Source organism: Bubalus kerabau, chromosome 17 (genome assembly GCF_029407905.1).
Source record: "Bubalus kerabau isolate K-KA32 ecotype Philippines breed swamp buffalo chromosome 17, PCC_UOA_SB_1v2, whole genome shotgun sequence".
Lineage (NCBI taxonomy): Eukaryota > Metazoa > Chordata > Mammalia > Artiodactyla > Bovidae > Bubalus > Bubalus kerabau.
Genome location: NC_073640.1, coordinates 67321174 through 67336211, shown reverse-complemented (window position 1 = coordinate 67336211; position 15038 = coordinate 67321174). Strand labels below are relative to the sequence as shown.

Sequence of the window (15038 nt, the reverse complement as noted above, 5' to 3'; positions counted from 1 at the left end):
TCTAGATTTTTAACCTTTGCTTTTTGGTATTTGTTATCAATTTTGTACCTTTAAGAATCCAATCTTCAGTACCCATTTTTACTTAGGAGTGTGATTACTGGCTTGATTACTCTCTCCCCCTTCTGACTTTCCTTTTTCTCCCCCAGGTCACCTCTATCTCCTCCCTCCCCCTTCTCTTCTCTACCCAACTCTGTGAATCTCTTTGTATGTTCCAGGCTGTAGAGAACACTTAGGGAACTGATTACTAGCTAGATCTCTCTCTCTCTTTCTCTCTCTCTCTCTCCTTTTGATTCCCCCTTTTCTCCTCCTGGTCACCTCTATCTCCTTCCTCCCTCTTTTCTTCTCTGTGTAACTCCATGAACCTCTCTGAGGGTTCCAGACTGTGGAGAGCACATAGGGAATTGATTACTGGCTAGATTGCTCTCCCACGTTTTTTATTCCCCCTCTTCTCCTCCTGGTCACCTCTATCTCCCTACTCCCTCTTCTCTTCTCTTCTCCATGTAACTCTATGAACCTCTCTGGGTGTCCCTCACTGTGGAGAATCTTTTCACCATTAACCTAGAAGTTTTACCATCAGTGCTGTATGGATGAAGAAGTCTTGAGGCTACTATTAGAATAAGACTGAAAACCAGAGGCAGGAGGCTTAAGTCCAAAACCTGAGAACACCAGAGAACTCCTGACTCCAAGGAACATTAATTGATAAGAACTCATCCAAAAGCCTCCATACCTACACTGAAACCAAGCACCAACAAGAGCCAACAAGTTCAAGAGCAAGACATATCATTCAAATTCTCCACCAATGCAGGAACATAGCCCTGAGCTTCAATATACAGGCTGCCCAAAGTCACACCAAACCCATAGACATCTCAAAACTCACTCCTGGACACTTCATTGCACTCCAGAGAGAAGAAATCCAGCTCCACCCACCAGAACACCAACGCAAGCTTCCCTAACCAGGAAACCTTGACAAGCCACTCGTCCAACCCCATCCACAGAGAGGAACCTCCACAATAAAGAGGAACCACAAACTGCCAGAATACAGAAAGGCCACCCCAAACACAGCAATCTAAATAAGATTAAAAGGCATAGAAATACTCAGCAGGTAAAGGAACATGATAAATGCCCACCAAAACAAAGAGGAAGAGATAGAGAGTCTACCTGAAAAAGAATTCGGAATAATGATAGTAAAAATGATCCAAAATCTTGAAAACAAAATGGACTTACAGATAAATAGCCTGGAGACAAGGATTGAGAAGATGCAAGAAATGTTTAGCAAGGACCTAGAAGAAATAAAAAAGAGTCAATATATAATGAATAATGCAATAAATGAGATCAAAATCACTCTGGAGGGAACCAACAGTAGAATAAAGGAGGCAGAAGATAGGATAAGTGAGGTAGAAGATAGAAATAAATGAAGCAGACAGGAAAAAAGAAAAAAGAATTAAAAGAAATGAGGACAACCTCAGAGACCTCTGAGACAATGTTAAATGCCCCAACATTTGAATCATAGGAGTCCCAGAAGAAGAAGACAAAAAGAAAGGCCATGAGAAAATACTTGAGGAGATAATAGTTGAAAACTTCCCTAAAATGGGGAAGGAAATAGTCACCCAAGTCCAAGAAACCCAGAGAGTCCCAAACAGGATAAACCCAAGGCAAAACACCTCAAGACACATATTAATCAAATTAACAAAGATCAAACACAAAGAACAAATATTAAAAGCATCAAGGGAAAAACAAAAAATAACATACAAGGGGATTCCCGTAAGGATAACAGCTGGTCTTTCAATAGAAACTCTTCAGGCCAGAGGGAATGGCAGGACATATTTAAAGTGATGAAAGAGAAAAACCTACAACCCAGACGACTGTACCCAGCAAGGATCTCTTTCAAATATGAGGTTCGATGCAGGATACAGGATGCTTGGGACTGGTGCACTGGGATGACCCAGAGGAATGGTACGGGGAGGGAGATGGGAGGCGGGTTCAGGATGGGGAACACGTGTACACCTGTGGTGGATTTATGTTGATGTATAGCAAAACCAATACAATATTGTAAAGTAAAAAATAATAATAATAATAAATAAATGATAAATGGTTAAAAAAATATGATGGAGAAATCAAAAGCTTTACAGACAAGCAAATGCTGAGAGAATTTAGCACCACCAAACCAGTTCATCAACAAATGCTAAAGGATGTTCTCTAGACAGAAAACACAGAAAGGGTGTATAAACTCGAACCCAAAACAACAAAGTAAATGGCAACGGGATCATACTTATCAATAATTACCTTAAATGTAATGGGTTGTATGCCCCAACCAAAAGACAAAAGACTGGCTGAATGGATACAAAAACAAGACCCCTATATATGCTGTCTACAAGAGACCAACCTCAAACCAAGGGACACATACAGACTGAAAGTGAAGGACTGGAGAAAGATATTTCACACAAATGGAGACCAAAATAAAGCAAGAGTAGCAATACTCATATCAGATAAAATAGACTTTAAAATATAGGCAGTGAAAAGAGACAAAGGACACTACATAATGATCAAAGGATCAATCCAAGAAGAAGATATAACAATTATAAATATATATGCACCCAACATAGGAGCACCACAATACGTAAGGCAAATGCTAACAAGTACACAAGGGGAAATTCACAATAACACAATAACAGTGAGAGACTTTAATACCTCACTCACACCTATGGATAGAGCAACTAAATGGAAAATTAACAAGGAAACACAAACTTTAAATGATACAATGGACCAGTTAGACCTAATTGATACCTATAGGACATTTCACCCCAAAACAATGAATTTCACCTTTTTCTCAAGTGCACATGGAACCTTCTCCAGGATAGATCACATCCTGGACCATAAGTCTAATCTTGGTAAATTCAAAAAAATTGAAATCATTCCAAACATCTTTTTTTTTTATTTTATTTTATTTTTAAACTTTACAATATTGTATTAGTTTTGCCAAATATCGAAATGAATCTGCAGTAAGATTAGATCTCAATTACAGGGGAAAAAAAACTATTAAAAATTCCAACATATGGAGGCTATATAACACACTTCTGAGTAACCAAAAAATCACAGAAGAAATCAAAATATGCATAGAAATGAATGAAAACACAACAACACAAAACCTATGGGACACTGGAAAAGCAGTGCTAAGGGGAAGGTTCATAGCAATACAGGCTTACCTCAAGAAACAAGAAAAAATTCATATAAATAACCAAACTCTACACCTAAAGCAACTAGAAAAGGAAGAAATGATGAACCCCAGGGTTAGTAGAAGCAAAGAAATCTTAATAATTAGGGCAGAAATAAATGCAAAAGAAACAAAATGATACATGCATCCCAATGTTCATAGCCACACTACTTACAACAACCAGGACATAGAAGCAACCCAAGTGCCCATCAACAGATGATTTGATTAAGAAGATGGGGTATATACACATACAATGGAATACTTCAGTTCAGTTCAGTCGCTCAGTCATGTCCAACTCTTTGCAACCCCATGAATTGCAGCACGCCAGGCATCCCTGTCCATCACCAACTACCGGAGTTCACTCACTCATGTCCATCGAGTCAGTGATGCCATCCAGCCATCTCATCCTCTGTCGTCCCCTTCTCCTCCTTCCTCCAATCCCTCCCAGCATCAGAGTCTTTTCTAATGAGTCAACTCTTCGCATGAGGTGGCCAAAGCACTGGAGTTTCAGCTTTACAATCATTCCTTCCAAAGAACACCCAGGACTGATCTCCTTTAGAATGGACTGGTTGGATCTCCTTGCAGTACAAGGGACTCTCAAGAGTCTTCTCCAACACCACAGTTCAAAAGCATCAATTCTTCGGTGCTCATATTTCTTCACAGTCCAACTCTCACATCCATACATGACCACTGGAAAAACCATAGCCTTGACTAGACGGACCTTTGTTGGCAAAGCAATGTCTCTGCTTTTCAATATGCTAACTAGGTTGGTCATAACTTTCCTTCCAAGGAGTAAGCATCTTTTAATTTCATGGCTGCAGTCACCATCTGCAGTGATTTTGGAACCCAAAAAAATAAAGTCGGACACTGTTTCCACTGTTTCCCCATCTATTTCCCATGACGTGATGGGAGCACATGCCATGATCTTAGTTTTCTGAATGTTGAGCTTTAACCCAACTTTTTCACTCTCCTCTTTCTCTTTCATCAAGAGGCTTTTGAGTTCCTTTTCAGTTTCTGCCATAAGGGTGGTGTCATCTGCATATCTGAGGTTATTGATATTTCTCCTAGCAATCTTGATTCCAGTTTGTGCTTCTTCCAGCCCAGCATTTCTCATGATGTACTCTGCATATAAGTTAAATAAGCAGGGTGACAATATACAGCCTTGACGTACTCCTTTTCCTATTTGGAACCAGTCTGTTGTTCCATGTCCAGTTCTAACTGTTGCTTCCTGACCTGCATATAGGTTTCTCAAGAGGTAGGTCAGGTAGTCTGGTATTCCCATCTCTTTTAGAATTTTCCACAGTTTATTGTGATCCACACAGTCAAAGGCTTTGGCATAGTCAATAAAGCAGAAATAGATGTTTTTCTGGAACTCTCTTGCGTTTTTGATGATCCAGTGGATGTTGGCAATTTGATCTCTGGTTCCTCTGCCTTTTCTAAAACCAGCTTGAACATCTCTACTCAGCCATAAAAAGGAATAAAATTCTACCTTGTGCAGCAGTATAGATGGACCTCAAGGGCATTGTGCTTCGTAAGATCAGTCAGACAGAGAAAGATAAACACTGTATGACATCACTTATATGTAGACTAAAAAATAATATAAATGAATGTATAAGCAAAACAGAAGCAGACTCACAGATAATAGAAAATAAACTTGTGGTTTCCAAACGGGAGAAGAAGGTGGGTAGTCACAAATTAGGGATATGGGAGTAAGGGGTACAAACTAACATGGATAAAATAGATAAGCAAGAAGAATAGACTATATAGCACAGGGAATTATGGTCATTATCTTGTAATAAATTATTATGGACTATAATCACTGCTATATGCCTGAAACTAATAGAATATTGCAAATCCACTATGCTGCTGCTGCTAAGTCGCTTCAGTCGTGTCTGACTCTGCAACCCAATAGACAGCAGCCGACTAGATTCCTCTGTCCCTGGGATTCTCCAGGCAAGAATACTGGAGTGGGTTGCCATTTCCTTCACTATACTTCAATTAAATAACTTATTTATTTAAAAATTATTTAGACCCTTAAAAAAAGAACAACAGACACATTTTGCATTTAAAATATATTAATGTACTTAGTATTTTAATATTCTGCTTTATAGAAGGCTAAGGAATGTCATTATGTAAGAAATATATTTTTGCTTAAAAATAGTATTTTATTAAAACATTGTAATAAATCTGAAGAAGACAGTTTTATCATTTTATTCTTTTTTTTTTTAGTTTTTTTTTTAATTTGTTACAATATTGCTTCTGTTCCATATTTTGGTTTTTTGGCCATGTGGCATGTGGCATGGATCATAGCTCCCTGACCAGGGATGGAATCCACATCCTCCACGTCCGAATGTGATGTCCCAACCACTGAGCCACCAGAGAAGTCCCTCTATCATTCTAATAAAACCAATTAACATCCCAGCACATGAATGCTGGACACAGAGGAGCCAAAGTCAAACACATATTTTTAAAATGACTTTAAGGGTTTTGCTCTGTACACTGCCTTATGCCTTTCCTGGGCATAACGTCCCCATTTCAAAATTTATCAGTTGACCTAGAAATGAGTTTCTGCCAGGAACCAGACCATGGTCAGAGGCTCTGGTTAGAAACCACAGATACACTCAGATGCATCATGGGAACTACGTCTTTTCCTTATTGCCAATGGCCAGAGGTGGAGGAAGACCTTTGAATCATCAGTAAACAAATCGGTGTGAAAGCCCCTGGGCGACTGCTCCTGAGCTTCACTCACCACATCCTGAGCATCCCCCTGGCCCGTGGGGCTCCATCTCCACCCAGCTGTCCACATTTACCAGGCAGAATCTGAGTGATGCCTTCCACACTTGCTGTCCTTCTCATCCTTGGTGAGTTCTTGCATGGAAGAGAGCTGGAATTGAGGGGTCTAGCACAGATGAGGCAACATATCTCATCATTCCTGTCTTCCAGGGCTGGGTCTGAGCCAGAGGAGCAGCACCCAGAAGCGTAAGTCCTTCCTTCAAAGCCCCCAAGTTAGGTTCAGCCACTGTGTCTGCTTGAGAACAGGTGGAGGAAAGGCCAGGGACTCTGACTGGCTAGGAAGGCTCACGGCCAGCAGTTGGGTGGATGGTAGGCTGGAAAGGGGGCTTTCTTGGGAACTCCTGCCTCTGATTCCCTTCCAGAGATGCTCTCGAAACCTGCCATCTGGGTCAGACCCAGTTTCATGATCCCAAAGGGAAGACCGGCTACCATCGGGTGTCGGGGAGCTGGCGAGGCCATGGAATACCAACTGCACTTTGAGGGAGGCCTTTCTGCCTTGGAGAGACCGAAGTCATCCCCAGTGATGAACTGGGTGAAGTTCCCCATCCCAGCCATGACCTCTCACACCGCAGGGCAATACAGGTGCTCCTACCGAAGTGGGGAGCTCTGGTCAGAGCTCAGCGACCCTCTGGAACTGGTGGTAACAGGTAACAGTCCCATGGTGCAGCTATAGGTCATCTCATCAACCTGAGTCCTCCAGAAAGTCCTCACTTGCTCATCTCCCTCCGTCTCTCCCAAGCCTTGCTCAGATATTAGTTTGTCTTGGGGGCAATGCAGGGGGTTGGTTAATGCCTATGGGGTTATCTTTAGAGAATTGTCTCTATGTCCTAGAAGCAGATTGGTCTTCAGTTCTTCAGAAAACAGACTCTAAGATGGATGTTTGTGCCCAGAGGGAATCACTGTGGGGTGTCCTTAAAAACAGCACCTATGATAAGTGAGGGGCACAGGCCCTCACTGCTCACAGAAAGGGCAGTTGAAGTTCAGTGCAACTCCAAGGGAGACCTCAGGGACTTCCCTGGTGGTCATTCCAGTGGTTAAGACTCCATGTTTCCAATGCATGCGATGAGAGTTCAATCCCTGGCCAGGGGACTAAGATCCCGCATGCCATGTGGTGTGGCCAAAACTTTTTTAAAAATAAAAAATTTAAGGACAGAGACTTCAACTGAACAAATGTGGAACTCTGGACCTGGCTGGCCTTTCAGCGTAGTCTTGAAATGAGGCTAGAAGCTCTGTGCTCCCATCAGGCAGGGATTGGATGAGAACCACTCCTAGGGAGATTCCAGACAAATAGTCTTGCTTTTGTGGTTCTTGGGTTCTAGCAGAAGATAGACTATGAGTCAAAGTCAGGAAATTCAAATCAGCTACACAGCATGTGAGGGTGAAATGGCAGTATGGAAAAAGCAAGGTAAATAGGATTGAGGTGGCCAGGTAATCTTGGGTCAGGTGGTTCCCTTCCATTGAGGGATGTGGGTCTCAAGTTTAAGTCAATATCAGAGTCACCTATGGACTTGCAGAAGTGCAGATGACTTTAGTAAACCCACATTCATGGAAGCAATATTCACAACAGACAAAAGGTAGAAACAAGTTTGCCTGCCAGTGAATGAATGGATGAAGAAAATGTGGTCTATTCATACAACTGAACATTATTCAACCTTAAAAAGGAAGGAAATCCTGACACTTGGTAACTTGAGGATGTTATATTGAGTGAAATAAGCCCACCGTCAAAGGATCAATAAGTGTACATTCCACTTAAATGGGGTACTTAAAATAGTCAAATTCAAAGGCACAAAGTAGAATGGTGGTTGCCAGGGTCTGGGGAAAGGGGAAATGAAAAGTTAATGTTTAACGTATAGAGTTTCAGTTTTGCAAGATGAAAAGCATTCTGGGGATTAACAGGGATGACATTGTACAACAATGTGGATGTACTTAATATCGTGGGACTATACAATTAAAAATAGTTAAGGTGGTAAATCTATGTATATTTTACTACAACTAAAAGTAGCAATGAGGTTTTAAAGATTTTTTTTTAATGTGGACCATTTTTAAAGTCTTCTCTGAATGTGTTAAAATACTGCTTTGGGTTTTATGTTTTGGATTTTTGGCCACCACGAGGCATGTGGGATTTAGCTCCCCAGCCAGGAATAGAACCTGCACCCTCCTGCACTGGAAGGTGGAGTCTCAACCACTGGACCACCAGGGAAGTCCCATCAAAAAGATTTTAAAACACAGGTGGCTGCCCCTCCCCCAAGTTTCTGATGCAATAGTTCAGGGGTAGAGCCTGGAAATTTGCATTTCTAACAAGCTTCCCCAAGATGCTGACATTGCTGGTCCCAAGGACCAAATGCTGAGGACCATTGATGTAGGGAAATTCCCAGAAAGAGATTCCTCTTAACTCTCTTGGCAGCTGGTGGAGGGACTGTCTCAGTCTTGAAGGGAGAATTCAGGGAGGGTGTGTCCATGACCAAGACAAATCTAGGAAATAGAAGAAGAGACCAAGATTCCGAACAGTGATATCCTGGCCCTAAGGACTAGAGGGACGCTAGGAGATGCAGTAAGCAGGATACAAATGCTCTGTACTGGGATTTCCCTGGTGATCCATTGGTGAAGACTCCACCCTTAAAGTGGAAAGGTTTTGGGTTCGATCCCTGGTGGGAGAACTCTGATCCCATGTGGCACATGGCCAAAAAAAAAAAAAGATGCTCTTAACCTACTCGCCACCTTCTCTCACAGGACTGTATGACACACCCACGCTCTCAGTCGAACCCAGGTCTGAGGTGACCTCAGGAGAGAATGTGACCTTCCATTGCCAGCTGGCAACAGCTACAAGCACGTTCTTCCTGCTCAAGAGGGGACGATCCAGCCGCCCCCAGCTCAGATATGGGAACCTGCGGGCAGAGTTCCACCTGGGCCCTGTGACCCCAGCACATGGAGGGACATACAGATGCTTTGGCTCCTACAACAACCACGCATGGTCTTTCCCCAGCAAGCCTGTGAAGCTCCTGGTCAAAGGTGAGGACCTCCCCCTCAATTTTGCCCCATGTCCTTTCTGGATCTCTAAATGACCACCAAACAGCGATGAGGATGGCAGCAGAGAGGCAGGTGGGGTGATGCAGAGACGGTGCTTTGCACCAATGCTCTCATCCACATTGATTCCCAGAGGTCCAGGAGCTAGCGAGAGCATGAGGACCATTGCCACAGAGATGGAGGGCAGAGGAGCGGGGATGGGGGAGGGAATAGGTGGGAAGACCAGACCCCTTGATCTTCTCCTTGTCTCCAGTGCCAGGAGATGCCGGGGACACCACCTTCGCGCCCACCGAACACACCTCTTCTGGTGAGTAACAGACACTTCTAAACTCAGGGGAAGGACTCAAAGCCTCCCAACCACACTAAAAAGCTGGCATTCGTTCACAATATCCCTTGAGTGCACAGAGCAAGCCATGAACTACATTTCTGTCAGCCAACCAGACGAAGACCCTTGCTTGTATGGCACTCATAACCTATAGTCAAAGTCGTTGTTGTTCAGTCGCTTAGTCAGGTCCAACCTGACTGCAACCCCATGGACTGCATCGCGCCAGGCTTCCCTGTCCTTCACCATCTCCCAGATTTGCTCAGATTTGTGTCCATGGAGTCGGTGAAGCCATCCAGCCATCTCATCCTCTGGCGTCCCCTTCTCTTTCTGCCCTCAACCTTTCCAAGCATCAGGGAACTCTTAGTTGGGACAAACGGGATCTGGTTCCCCTACCAGGGATCAAACTCAGGCCCCCTGCACTGGGAGCATGGAGTCTTAGTCACTGGGACCACCAGGTAAGTCCCTCACACCATCTCTTTTCCTCACTTCTTCACTTTCTTTACTCTCTGCAGACTACTGGGACTCCTACGATTTAACCACAGGGACCCAATCGCAGAAAGGTAAGCTGGCAGCAGGGGCTGTGGGCCCTTAGGAAAGGGGAGAGAGATGGGGTGAGGTTGTCTTGGTAGCTCCCCATGAGCAATAGCTCTGTTCTTCTGACCCAGACCATCTGCTCTGGAATCACATGATCCAGAATCTCATCCGGCTTGGCCTGGCTGTCCTGGTCCTAGTGGCCCTCATGGGGTTCCTGCTTGAAGACTGGCTTCACAGGAGAAAGTCTCAAGAGAGAGCCCATAGGACTTCACGTCGGGGGTGCGGGAGAAGGCTCCGAGCACAGAGAGCCCTGGAAACATGATCAAGAGACCCAGCGGCTGCAGGTGGAGCTGAAAGTGGCCCCAATCTTGGGCTGTGGGAGCTCTGTGTGGAACCCATGGAGGAAGGGAGTTGCTGCAGAGAACTAAGGGAGGACTGCGTGCAGTTGGGCGGGAGGAAAATGAAGACGGCACGTTTCTCCTGCAGACCAAGCCTGTTGTCTCTTCCAGGTTCAAAGGACTCTTGTGCTTCCTTCCTGCAAGCCAAATTTTCAACCACCCCCATCTTTCCTGAAAGCAACTTTAACATCACGGCCACAGGAATATTTCCTTCTTCCTTTTGTCTTTATCCTTACTTCTTTTTATAAATTTATTTAATTTTAACTGGAAGATAATTGCTTTACAGTGTTATGATAGTTTCTACCATACATCAACATGAATCAGCCATAGGTATACATAAGTCCCCTCCTTTTTGAACCTCCCTCCCACCTCCCACTCCTCTAGGTAGTCACAGAGCACCATATTGAGCTCCTTGCATCATACAGCAAATTACGACTGGGGATCTCTTATACACATGGTAGTCACGTTTCAATGCTGCTCTCTCAATTTGTCCCACCCTCTCCTTCCCCTGCTGTGTTCACATGTCCATTGTGTCTGCATCTCTATTCCTGCCCTGCAAATAGGTTCACCAGTACCATTTTTTCTAGATTCCATATATATGCTTTACTGTATGAAATTTGTCTTTTTCTGACTTATTTCTCTGTATAACAGGCTCTAGGTTCATCCATCTCACTAGAACTGACTCAAATTCATTCCTTTTTATGGCTTAGTAGTTTCCTTTGTATATATGTACCACAACTTCTTTATCCATTCATCTGTCAACAGACATCTAGGTTGCTTCCACATCCTGGCTATTTATCCCTCTTTCTTTTTTGCTGTCTCTGCAGATGAGAGACATTCAAAATATTTAACCACCAGTACAGAAAATGCATATTTATCAATAGGATTAAGAGCTAAAGAGGCAACAACCCAGTAGCGAAGTCCCACCCATTGCTATTGTAGATGAACCATGACAGGTGTGATATGAAAAGGATACATTTGGGGCAACATCCACAGACTTCAGAGAACCTTTGTCATCCCAAACTGAAAAGTGTTTTTAAATTTTTAATTGAAATATTTTTGACATAGAACTCTCTGTAGGTTTAAGGCATTTAATCTGTTGATCTGATACATTAATCTATTGTGAAATGATTGCCATTATAGTGTTAGCCAACACCTCTCTCACATCACATTATCAACATTTCTTTTTTGTGCTTGGAATAATTAAGATCTGGTCTGTTAGCAAGTTTTATGATTATCATGTGACACTGTGGTGTATCATTACCATACTGATCATTAGGGCTCCAGGACTTATTCGTCTACTAGTTTGTTCCCTTAAATGTCATCTCTCCATTTCCTCCACCCACCAGTCTTTAGTAACCACCATTCTGCTCTCTGTTTCTACAAGCTTGGCTTTGTTTTTAGATTCCAACTTTAAGTGATATCACACAGTATTTGTCTTTCTCTGACTTATTTCACTTAGCATAATGCTGTCAAGGTCCATCCTTATTGTAAAAAAAATGGGAAGATTCCTTTCTTTCTCACTTTTACTAAATATATCTTTATGTTGGCCCATAAAGAAGGCTGAGCACTGAAGAACTGATGCTTTCTAATTGTGGTTTTGGAGAAGATGCTTGAGAATCCTTTGGACAGCAAGGACTTTAGGATGAAACCAATCAATCCTAAAGGAAATCAATCCCAAATATTCATTGGAAGGACTGAGGCTGAAGCTGAAGCTCAAATACTTTGGCAACCTGATGCAAAAGCCGACTCATTGGAAAAGACCCTGATTCTGGGAAAGATTGAAGGCAAAAGGATAAGCAGAGAATGAGACGGTTGGATGGCATCACTGACTCAGTGGACATGAATTTGAGCAAACTCCAGGAGATAGTGGAGGACCGAGTAGCCTGGCATGCTACAGTCCATGGGGTCACAGATTCACAGACAACGTAGCGACTGAACAATCCCAACGAAATCTATATTTTTAAGGAGGCACATTCATCACTCCAGCCCAGGACCAGTCTAACCCATCTTCACTTCTCAAGGCGCCCATGTGCTTTGAGATCCGTTTCTGCCGGTTGATGCTGGTCTCATGGAGATCAGGAAAGGTGAGCTTTGAAGACTGAGAGGGCATCTCATTCTCCTCCCTCAGCTCAGCCTCTCTTCCTTCTTTGTTTAGCCCCAGTTTCTTCCATTTTCCCAATTACAACAATAAGACAGGATCTCCGGTCTGCCTTTCCTGTCTGCTTTCTTCATCCCATCTCATACAACAGGTGCGCTGCAGAATCAGGAGGCAGGGAGAAAGGATGGAATTTGAGCTCCATGAACATCTGTGTTCCTGAGGCAAACTATGTCCTTTCTGTTTTCACCTTCCATTGGCCAAAAGGAGGAGTTGATAACTCCTTCTCAGTAATGCATAAGCTCATGACATCATTCTACAGATTTTTTTTTTTAATTTTTAATGTGGACCACTTTTAAGTCTTTATTGAATTTGTTACCATATTGCTTCTGTCTTATGTTTTTTATTTTTTGGCCTCAAGGCATGTGGGATGTTAGCTCCCTGACCCGGGACCAAACCTACACCCCCAGCTTTAGAAGGTGATGCCTTAACCACTGGACCACCAGGGAAGTCCTCATTCTAGGAATTTATCAGCGCTCCACAGTATTACATCACCACCAGTACCAGAGTTCTCTCACCCTGAGTCAGGAACAGGAACAAAATCTTCAGAGCATGGATATGATCTTTCAGAGAAGGTCCGCCCCCTTCCACTCTTCCTGGTCTGCAGATGGGGTGACTGATCGCCCTGAGACATCACCCACCTGAGCAAGGCTATACTCTACCCCTTCAGGCTCAGTCCTCAACCACTAGAAACTGGTTCTCACCCCTCAGTTCCTCTGAAGCTGTTTTTGTAACCTAATAAATTTCCTGGAACTCTCAGTGGACACCTCTCAGTCCTTATCTTTGCTCTTCTGTTAATTATATATGACCACTTCCTCCTTGAAAAAATCACCTCGCTGGCTTTCTCTAACTCCTCCTCCTACTCACTCGGACTCTCCCTACACCACTGGGTTTGGAGGGCTCTCCATGGCCAGAGTTTTGAGGTTCTATGGTGGACTTAGTGTTTCTCTGGACACAAGTCTGGGTTGACTTCATTTAACACCACAGTTTCGATTTCTCTACAATCAGATGCCAAAATCTGTTTCTCTTCTGATTACAGTCACATTGGTGGTGGGCAAGGGGTAGGGGTGGGGATGGGGAAGGGGGAGGGAGTTAGGGCCTCAATATGTACATTCGAGGGGGACACAATTTAGCCCATAGCAGGGACTGTCCTGAGCTTGGTGTTGAGCAGCACCCCTGGCCTCTATCCACTATCTACCCAGACCACCACCCACCTAACCTATTACAAACAGAAAACCTCCATGAGCTGAGTCGATTGTGCATGTGTGCTCAGTCGTGGCCAACTCTTTGTGACCCCATCGACTGGAGCACACCAGGCTCCTCCTTCTATGGGATTTTCCGGCAAAAATACTGGAGTTAGTTGCCATTTCCTTCTCCCCAGGGGATCTTCCTGACCCAGGGATCGAACCTGTATCTCCTGCATCTCCTGCATTGGCAGGCAGGTTCTTTATCACCATGCCACATGGGAGAAGTCTCCATGAACATTGCCAAATGTCCCCCTGAGGACAAACTGAGGAACTACCCAGTTAAGAACCCCTGGCTTGGAAGGATATAAATAGGGGTGATGGAAGAAGGTAGCTGTGATGGGGGAGGGACCTCCATGAGATCCGGTGGTCAGCTAGGTGAGAACATGTTGACTGTGCTGAGAAGGATGACCACGTGAAATGCTGAAACGCCTCCCGGATCCTCACCCTCCAGGCAGAAACCACCAGAGGTGCAGGGCTCGAGGCAGAGGAGTGATAGGACACCCCACATGACTGGGACAGAGTGAGCCAGGGGAAACCCGACTGAAAGGTGAGCCCAGGGGTCTTTATTTTTTATTCTGGTTGCACTGGGTCTTCACTGTGGCACAAGGGCTCTTTGTTATGGCTCACAGGCATCTCCAGGTGTGGAGCACGGGCTCTAGGGTGTGCAGGCTTAGTTGCCCTGTGGCATGGGGATCTCAGTCCCCCAGCCAAGGGTCAAACCCCCATCCCTTGCATTGGAGGGCAGTTTCTTAACACGCTTAACACCACCAGAGAAGCACCCAGAAGCGGCTTTTGAACCCCAGATCTGCCTTTTGCCATCACCTTGTGCAAAATGAGAGTTAAATAATTATAACTTCGGAGGAGGGACTTGCCTTCCCAAACCTGGATCTCCTGGCTCATACACAGAGCCCTGGAAGACAGCCCTGGTGAGGTGAACCCCAAAGTCAAGAGTTTGCCTCCACTTCGAGGCATCAAGGGGCCCCCACCTTCTCTCTGGGACTCACTAAGGCTCAGCAGGAGGGTGAGAGGAGGAGTCATGATTCTGAAACCATCCCGGTCCTCTGGCCCCAGCAGAGCTGAGCTACAATGGGACTGAGGCTGAGGGGGAGGGGTCCAGGAGAGGAACCAGATGGACAGGGGGAGGCCCACCTAATACCATGAGGCTGAGGTTTTTAACGCCTGCTGAAGAAGAGTCACGCCCCCACCTAGATCTCTACCCAACTGGGGACCCGTGGGAGGTGCGACATCCTGAATACAACGCTCGCTCTCCATCTGCTGTGGGGTTTTCAACCTCTGGGTGATAACTGTTGTGGGGCTGTGGTGTGTGCTGTAGAAGGTTTCACAGCAC

The 15038-nt window shown here is 44.4% G+C and overlaps 2 protein-coding genes across 5 annotated transcripts in view; both read left to right on the top strand.

Annotated features, from left to right (window-relative positions):
• Nucleotides 1-11116, top strand: part of LOC129630755 (leukocyte immunoglobulin-like receptor subfamily A member 6) — a 39419-nt gene extending 28303 nt beyond the window's left edge. Inside the window, exons 9-14 of the mRNA XM_055551248.1 lie at nucleotides 6367-6651; nucleotides 8735-9013; nucleotides 9288-9329; nucleotides 9857-9913; nucleotides 10019-10166; nucleotides 11113-11116. Of these exons, the coding sequence (XP_055407223.1) occupies nucleotides 6367-6651; nucleotides 8735-9013; nucleotides 9288-9329; nucleotides 9857-9913; nucleotides 10019-10166; nucleotides 11113-11116 (815 nt within the window). The remainder of the gene's footprint in view (nucleotides 1-6366; nucleotides 6652-8734; nucleotides 9014-9287; nucleotides 9330-9856; nucleotides 9914-10018; nucleotides 10167-11112) is intronic.
• Nucleotides 1-15038, top strand: part of LOC129632424 (NACHT, LRR and PYD domains-containing protein 2-like) — a 241784-nt gene that overhangs the window by 107581 nt on the left and 119165 nt on the right. The window lies entirely within an intron of this gene.